At 51.4% G+C, this 8,998-nt stretch overlaps 1 protein-coding gene across 1 annotated transcript in view; it reads left to right on the top strand.

Annotated features, from left to right (window-relative positions):
- Window positions 1-283: 283 nt before the first annotated feature.
- The window catches only part of KIF26A (kinesin family member 26A), a gene marked incomplete at both ends in the record, with an annotated part of 13,671 nt that continues 4,956 nt past the window's right edge, over window positions 284-8,998 (top strand). Inside the window, 7 exons of the mRNA XM_010186130.1 lie at window positions 284-493; window positions 2,107-2,200; window positions 2,678-2,940; window positions 3,156-3,339; window positions 4,026-4,185; window positions 5,379-5,541; window positions 6,070-8,997. Of these exons, the coding sequence (XP_010184432.1) occupies window positions 284-493; window positions 2,107-2,200; window positions 2,678-2,940; window positions 3,156-3,339; window positions 4,026-4,185; window positions 5,379-5,541; window positions 6,070-8,997 (4,002 nt within the window). The remainder of the gene's footprint in view (window positions 494-2,106; window positions 2,201-2,677; window positions 2,941-3,155; window positions 3,340-4,025; window positions 4,186-5,378; window positions 5,542-6,069; window position 8,998) is intronic.

The raw sequence follows: 8,998 nt of genomic DNA, 5'->3' as shown, positions 1-8,998 counted from the left end.
GTGGGTGTGTGGGATGCAATCCCTGGTTGGGCAGGGTTGGGTCTGCTCCTCCTGTAGGTGCAGCCACGGCCCCCATGGTGAGACAGTGGCCTTGTGCTGATCACTTGTAGCAGTGCACACTGTTGTTAAACCGTGCTGCTGGTTTGAGTGAGTTCAGGCACTGAGAAGAGCCTGAGCTGGAAATGAAATCACTGAATAGAAAATCAGCTCTGTTGAGCCTAAACCAGGACGATGCTCTGCGTGCTGGGAACTCAGGTTGTCGCTGTCTTCTCAATCCCTGCAGGTGAAAGTGATGGTGAGGATTTGCCCCTCCCAAGGAGCGCATGAAACCTCCGAATCCATGTCCTTCCTCAAGGTTGACCCCCGAAAAAAGCAGATCACGTTTTACGACCCGGCGGCAAGCGGCCCGGCCAGCGCCGGCCACAGGAGAGGCGTTGTTGCCGTCCCAAAGATGTTCGCCTTCGATGCGGTGTTCCCCCAGGACGCCTCGCAGGTACCGGGGTCCCACACCAAAACACACAAATCTCCCATGGCTGCTGCTTTCAGCTTTCTTAGGAGTTTTCTGGGGAGTTTTGTTTGAATGAGTTGCCTTAATGCCTGGGAAAACCATGGTAATTAATAGACGAGTGGGTCCGTCCTGCCATTTCCAGCTTAGTCAAGGTTTAAAATTAAGGAGTAATAATAGCCCAGGAGATGGATTTGCCAATTAAATTATCTTCCTGCATTTTCTCTCATTAGAGAAAGACATGCAGCCAATTGGAAGTGCAGTTTTCCATCCTCCTCCATCCCCTTCCATCCCTTTCCATCCTCTTCCATCCCCTTCCATCCCCTTCCATCCCCTTCCATCCTCCTCCATCCCCTTCCATCCCTTTCCATCCCTTTCCATCCCTTTCCATCCCTTTCCATCCCTTTCCATCCCTTTCCATCCCTTTCCATCCCCTTCCATCCCCTTCCATCCTTTTCCATCCTTTTCCATCCTCCTCCATCCATGGTTTTAGCCCACTTGGTGCCACTGAATTCAAGTCCTTCCCCACTGCTTTCAATGGGACATGAACCTGTGCTAAATGCTGCCGTTAGGAGAAGAGATGCAGCTAACCTCGTGGGATCGCCATACCCAAACAGGGAGCTTCTGTATTTTCCTCGCCTTTTCCACTTTGTTTGTCCTGGTTCTAGCTGATTATTTTATCTTGGTGGTGGTGCTGATGGCGACACTGACACACGGATAGGATGGGACGATGTTTGGGAGCATTGGGGGCTGCAGGGAATTGGGTGAGATTGGACCCCTGAAACGTCCTCTTGGGAAAAATAGGTGGTTCAGGCAAAAAAAATGCTATGATAACTTCAAAAAGAGGAAAAATAACGAAGCAGAGTATGAAGAACTACTTCTGGCTGAAAAATAGAGTTTGATGGAGGAGAAATAAGCCACAAAACCAGCCAGTGGTTTATTAATGTTGAGAAAACATGACAAGATCTAGTTCAGAGTCCCACCTGCAAATCTCCTAGGGTTTTGTTTCCATTTTTGGGTCCCAAAGTAGAGATACGGAAACGTCCCTGCCCCAGTTCCCGTACGGGGTGGATCATCCCATTGGGTACCTGCATCCTGTGTGTTTGAACTGGCTTTAGTGCACTCAAATATTGTAGCGGGGTCGCTTTATCGATGGCGATGTTTCCCTTGGAAGAGGAAAATGTGATACTGTGAAATCTTACTCGGGGATCTTAAAGCGTTTTCTCCACCAGAAACGTCTGTTTAATTCCTCGGAGCGCTCTCGAGGAGCTCCATTTCGGCGGAGCTGCTGCTGGATGGCCGTGGCTGGGCTGTTCCAGCAGCAGGATGCCCGGCTGGGCAGCGCTGGGTTTGCCGCATTAGTCACCGAATCGATATTCCAGGAGAATTGGTGTAATAGAGCTCAGGGCTGGGTTAGGCTGCAGCAGCGTATTTGATTAGGGCTTTTTTGAGATAGCGTCGCTGCTAAAATAATAGGACCGGTGCCATAAGAACGGGGAGGCTGTTGAGCCTCAGAAATATTGAGTCATCCGTTTTGGAACAGCAAAACCCATCGCAGCTTTGGCTGTTTTTTACTGATCTGTCCCCGGTTTCTCTTGCAGGCTGAGGTGTGCTCCGGCACCGTGGCAGAAGTGATCCAGTCTGTTGTGAACGGTGCAGATGGCTGCATATTTTGCTTTGGTCACGTCAAGCTTGGTGAGCTCCCAAATTCGTTACAGTTAATTACTATGTCAGGCTGGTAATTACATGCTGTCAGCTCCCGGAACAATAAACCTGGAGTTTATGAATAGATTAGGATTTCTTTTTAATTAGCTTTGCAAACTTACCGTGGTTTATTTCTACGCTGGGATTGTGAGTTTTAATTTGAGGAGTTAAACGTAGCATCAGATTAGCTCATCGGAGAGCAAGTTTATGTGGGTGCGCTGTGATGAAAATCAAAAGAGCAGAGGTGTTCTTAGAGTTAATTTGCTCTGGGTCTGAGTCGCAGAAATTACAGAACTAATTGAATAAACAGTAATGGATTAATAATGAAATACTTTGCGTTTTTGCATCTGTTCTTTGCCGTTACCCGTCCAGCACACGGCACCGCGGGTAGCGTGCAGTGGTGATGTGAGGAGACCCCGTCTCGTCCAAGGAAGGTGAATTAAGCTCACGTTTGCCCTTTCGTTTCAGGAAAATCCTTTACCATGATCGGCAAAGATAACTCCACGCAGAGCCTCGGCGTCATCCCCTGCGCCATCTCTTGGCTCTTCAAATTGATCAATGAGCGCAAGGAGAAGACGGGGACTCGCTTCTCCATCCGGGTCTCGGCCGTGGAGATCAGCGGCAAGGAGGAAAACCTGAAGGATTTGTTGGCCGAAGTGGCCACCGGCAGCCTCCAGGACGGGCAATCCCCCGGGGTTTACCTCAGAGAGGATCCGATATGTGGAACCCAGGTACAACGGGTTTAAAACCAGATTCTGAGCCTGACTTTCTCCTGCTCCTCATTTCCTTTTATCTGACACCAATTCTGACAACTGCTTTTAATTCTCAAGCCCTTCTCCCGTGCTGTACCTGTTTGTTTCTTTCTAGAGATGTAGCCAGCTCGGCAAAAAATAATGATAATTAACTGCCCCCGTGGTAATTAGTGGTTTTCTTGTTTGCACTCAAGCTTCAGAACCAAAGTGAGCTGCGGGCCCCCACGGCGGAGAAAGCCGCCTTCTTCCTGGACGCTGCCATCGCCGCCAGGAGCACCAGCAAACCCGAGTGCGAGGAGGAGGAGAGGAGGAACTCCCACATGCTCTTCACCCTCCACATATACCAGTACCGCATGGAGAAGAGCGGCAAGGGAGGAAGTAGGAGCCCTTTCCTGTTCTCCGTCCTGTTGATGTTTGATTTGGTCGTTATCCTGTGCCGTGTTCATGATCACAGAATCCCAGAGCATTAGGGATTGGAAGGGACCTCCAAAGCTCATCCAGTCCAATCCCCTGCCGGAGCAGGAACACCCAGATGAGGTTGCACAGGAAGGCGTCCAGGCGGGTTTTGAATGTCTGCAGAGAAGGAGACTCCACAACCTCTCTGGGCAGCCTGGGCCAGTGCTCTGTCACCCTCACTGAGAAGAAGTTTCTTCTCCAGTTTCAGTGGAACCTCCTGTGTTCCAGTTTGTGTCCGTTCCCCCTTGTCCTATCATTGTTTGTCACCGAGAAGAGCCTGGCTCCATCCTCGTGACACTCACCCTTTAAATATTTATAACCATGAATGAGGTCTCCCCTCAGTCTCCTCTTCTGCAAACTAAAGAGCCCCAGCTCCCTCAGCTGCTCCTCATAAGGGAGATGCTCCACTCCCTCCATCATCTTTGTAGCCCTACCCTGGACCCTCTCCAGCAGTTCCTGTCCTTCTTGAACTGAGGGGCCCAGAACTGGACACAATATTCCAGATGCGGTCTCAAAATGCGGAATGATTTTCCTCATTCGAATGCGTTTCGGGTGCCGAGTTCAGCTCGCGCCCGTGCTCTACAACTGCTTCTCCCTTTTCTGTTCAGTGTCTGGGGGACGCAGCCGTTTGCATCTGATCGACCTGGGGAGCTGCGAGAAGGTGCTGAGCAAGAGCCGCGACGGAGGGGGCTCGCTGTGCCTGTCTCTCTCTGCCCTGGGCAATGTGATCTTGGCCTTAATTAACGGTGCCAAGCACGTGCCATACAAGTAAGTGAATTATTACCCTAAATTCGTGGCTGGTGCTACCTCAGCGATGAATTGCACCAACAGTTTACCTAAGGAGAAGTTAAGGAGAGGGGTCTGTCATCTTTTAAGGTCATTTCTGTATTACAGAGACATATACCTCTTCCTCTGCCTCTCTGTGCATATATCTGCGTTCACACAGATCTTCAATGTCACATAATAACATTAAATTCTTAATTACGTTCCAAAAATGATGTGCCTGTTGGTACGTACTTAAGTTGGGTGAAATGAGAGGGTCTGGTTGTTGAAAAAAAGTAGGGGGAAAGTGGCCAAAATGATGTCTTTCCTTCTGCCTCCTCTTTGCTTCCTGGGTTTGCCATTTTAGATTTAGGAATGGTTTTCACCAGAACCACATGGGATTTTCCTCTCCTTTTTTCCAAATCCAAAAATCGAAATTTCAGAGAATACCAGAGAGCTTGTCAAGTGTGGTCACCAAAGGTGGTTATTTCTGCCTGCCTTGGTGAATGATACCTCTTTTTAAATTAAAATATAAAGAAATGTTGCTCATTTGTGTAGCAGAAGTGAACATTTAGGTGTGTTCTCTGTGGCATCTACTTGACAATATTATGTCAAAACAACCCTATAGGGAGCCCAGCTTGAAGACAACGACGACATTGAAAACACCCTCTCCACAATTTGGCCATTGGTCCTTGCATTTAATTGCTGCTTGTCTTGACGTGCCGTCATTATCAATCATGTCATTTCACGTATTTATTATTGGTTAGGCATTTCTTACCATTTCTCTGGACTTATTTTCATCCTTATTATCAAAATTGCTTGCACAGAGTCACAGAGCTTCGCTATCCACTACTAAGGCTGCTCAGCTACACCTGGAGCACGCGTGAGCTTTTTGGGTGGTGTGAGCTAAACAGAGCTAACTAAACCAGTTACCAGTCTTACAGTTGTCCAGGTAACAAAATGAATTATGATACTGCAAATACACAGGTGGATGGATAATTTAGGTATCGGTGTTTTTCTATGTGTGTGTTTAGATGTGTTTTAAGTGTGATCAAATAACAGAGGTTTATTTCTTATCTCTATGTACCATACATGGGTGTATCTGATGAGAGGGAAAGCACAGCTTGAGGTGTAAAAGCAGATAAAAATAAAAATAGTGATGTTTTTAAACCATCCCAGTGTCCTCATTTGCTACCCAGGGACAACAAGCTGACGATGTTGCTGAGGGAGTCTCTCGGGAACATCAACTGCAGGACCACGATGATCGCGCACATTTCGGACTCCCCGGCCAATTACGCAGAGACCCTCACCACCGTGCAGCTCGCGTCGCGGATCCACCGCATGAGGAAGAAGAAATCCAAGGTTGGTTCACGAGCGAGCAGGAATTAATGCGTTTGAAAATGCGTTTTCCTGACCTCTTGGTGGGGCAGCGTGGGATTTCTCGGCGGTGAGAAGTGGTACAAAATGCGTGCAGGCTGGGGAGGGGAGCTGCCAATGCCGTGGCACCGAGCCATCGTCCTGCCCCCGGTCTCTCATCCTCAAATTCGCTGCTGTTTTGTTCTGAACGCGTCGTCTTTCTTTGCTGACGGGTGGAAAGAGCTCCGTTTTGTATGAATTAAAAATGAGTAAGGCAAGAGCGGGAAATTGTTGAGGAGAATATTTAATGGAAATGATCTGAAAACGTGACTGTTGTATTACTCCTGATACAGTAAAATCTATGTAGCATGACCTTGGTATTTTAAATTACACTTCCAGTAGATGTAGTTGTGATGGGATACATAAAGCACAGAGTATACAGCAAACCTGGCCTTTTCATCACTGATACGCACATGTATAAATACTTACCTATCAATTAATGTTAACAGCTTTTCCCTCCTCGATCGTTTGCAGTACGCATCCAGCTCGTCGGGAGGAGAGAGCTCCTGTGAGGAAGGACACGTCCGAAGACCGCCCCATTTGCGACCCTTCCACCCCCGAACTGTTGCCCTGGACCCCGACCTCCCCGTCCTGAGCATCTCCAGTGACCCCGACTACTCCTCCAGCAGCGAGCAGTCCTGCGACACCGTCATCTACGTGGGTCCCAACGGCGCGGCTTTGTCCGACAGGGAGTTGACGGACAACGAAGGTCCTCCCGAGTTCGTCCCCATCATCCCGTCCCTGAACAAGAAGAGAAGTAAGGACAGTTCTGCCCTGGGTCGGAGTTCTGACAAGGACCATTTTAAATGCAACACTTTTGCTGAGCTGCAGGAGAGGTTGGAGTGCATCGATGGCAGCGAGGAACCCATCAGGTTTGCTTGTGGAGAAACCTCGGTTGTGTCCGGTTGTAGTCTGGTCCCTGGAGGAACAGAAAACGCACAGTCTAAGTTGATAAAGGAAAAAATATCTTCTCCTTCTGGAGGATTTAAGAAACCAGTTCCACAGGAAGCTGCATCTCCCAGAAAGGGACACAACCTTCCTTTCCAGGCCGTCGCACCGCGGGGCGGCAATGGCGGTTGTCATGAGAAGAGCCCATCCCACTTGAAAACGGAGATTTCCAAGCCGCAGAGCAGAGCTGACAGCAAAATGACAGACCCGGTACTGGAGGGGGAGAGAGAGGCAGTCCCGGATTCCCCACTGTCCTCACGGGGTGGCCCTTCGAGGAACCTGGAGCAGGGCACGGCCACAGCTGAATGTGTCGTAAAGGAGAAGTCCTTGTACACAAAGAGGCCCCTGCCAAGCCCTGCGCCTCCGCCTCCACAACACGCACCCAGCTGCAAAGCTGAGAGCTCGGAGCTGGACAACAGCAGCGCGGTTCGGACTCCTCCTGTGGGGATGAGCAAGCAGATGGGGAGCAAACCTGAGCACAGCCCCGTCGGGAGCACGTTCCTGGTTGGCAGCAACACCCAAAATCAGTCGGGTGCCATAGAGGTGCACAGCTTCAGGTCGGCGTTCAGGGGGAAGTGCTTTGACCGGGATATACTCACCACCACGGTGACTTTGCAGCAGCCTGTCGAGCTGAACGGGGAGGATGAGCTGGTTTTTACTGTGGTGGAGGAGCTTTCCATCAGCGGGATCATGGATAACGGGAGACCTTCCAGTATCATCAGCTTCAACAGCGACTGCTCCCTCCAGGCCCTTGCGTCGGGTTCGAGGCCGGTCAGTATTATCAGCAGCATCAACGATGAGTTTGATGCTTACACCTCACAGGAGACTGCTGCCGGTGTCAACATTGACATCGTCGTGCCCTTTGCTAAGGATCCCTTCGCCAGCAGCCGCCGTTCCTCCATCAGCTCGTGGCTGAGCGAAGTCAGCATCTGTACGATCGAGAGCGACGGAGCCCAGTCCAGCGACAGTTTTGTCGCGCAGTCGTCCTACAGCTGTAGCAAGTCCGAGGAGCCCTTCAACCTGGACTGCTCGCATTTATCCGTCCCCCTGAAAAGCGCTCTGAACGACAGCGGCTTTTGCTTCTCCGAGCTGGAGACGGAGAGCTTGAGTTCCAGCATCAGCAAAAGCCCTCAGACCTCTGAAACTACCAAAGCATCTCAGATCAAAAGTGCTTTTTGCGTCACTGATCAGCCCGTAAAGATAAAATTCAGCCATTCTCGCGATATGCCCGTGATAGAAACAATACACTCTAGTCTTCCTAGGAAAACAAAAACTACCTCGTCTCCAATCCACAATAATACCGTCCTTGGCTATAAAGAGCTGCAGAATCCCCATGGCATGTTTGAAGACCCCTGGCTGTTGCGCACCGATTACCAGTCGGAAGCCAAACCTGCGGACTCGCTGCTGTCTCCAAAATCTCACGCGTTTGGGACGGAGAAGCAGCCAGGAAAAGCTCCCCAGTATTTTGACGCGGCGCCCGGGCCGACCAAGTCGCAGACGATGCTGGCCTGTTCGCAGAGGGTCGTGGACGGCTGCGAAATGGCCTGCAAATCCTCCGGCGCCGCCACCAAGAAGTCGGAAGCTGCGATGAAGATGCCGCAGCTGAAGAGAGGAGCCACCACGCTGGGGGTGATGCCAGTGTCGCACGCCAACAGCACTTTGTCAGACGCCGTGACCCGAGGGAATTCGGACGCTGCCTTGGCCACTGGCAGCTTGAAATCATCACTTGGGAAGAAGAGCGCGCCACAGAAGTCGGCCATGCTGCCCAGGCCGGGTGGGCCGACTCCTCCAACGCCTCCTGTGCGCAAATCGAGCCTGGAGCAGAAACCTGTTGGTCTGGGTAGTGGTGGGGGAAAAGCCTCCGGCCTGGACTTTGCCAGAGCTGCCACGCCGAAGGCTGAGGACGAAGCCGATCTGCGGTTGAAAGCTGGGTCTTACTTCAGCGAAAGCGCCAGCAGCAAGATGAACCTGAAGGGCGACCACTCCTTGCCCAAGATGACGTCCAGCTTGAAGGCGAAGGCGTCGAAGAGCGAAGCCGTGCACCGTTACGGCAGCCACATGTCCCTGGAGAGGTGCGACAGCCTGACGTCGGTCGGGTCCAAAGCGAGCGTGGCGAGGGAGAATGGGAGCAACAGCCGGGCAGGGCGCTCTGTCCCCAGGCTGGGGGTCCCCCCTGTTGCCTCCAGTGTGGGTTTACCACCCTCCTTCACCGCCCCTGTGCCTGGTAAAAGCAGCCAGGCCAAACCCATGGCGAACCAGAAGGTGCAAGCAAATGGGAATAAAACCCGAGGCCTCTCCGCCAGCGGATCCAAGTCCCTCAGCTCCTCTGTGAAGTCCCTGGCGCAGCCCGTGGGGAAGGGCTCTGGCGTGGCCCCCGGAGGGAAGGTGGCTCCCCGCTCCGTGCAGCCCGTCAGCGGCAAACCCGGCCGAGGGACCATCATGGGGACCAAGCAGG

Source organism: Mesitornis unicolor, unplaced genomic scaffold (assembly GCF_000695765.1).
Source record: "Mesitornis unicolor isolate BGI_N332 unplaced genomic scaffold, ASM69576v1 scaffold23340, whole genome shotgun sequence".
NCBI classification, from domain to species: domain Eukaryota; kingdom Metazoa; phylum Chordata; class Aves; order Mesitornithiformes; family Mesitornithidae; genus Mesitornis; species Mesitornis unicolor.
This window is presented reverse-complemented; position numbering and strand designations above follow the sequence as displayed.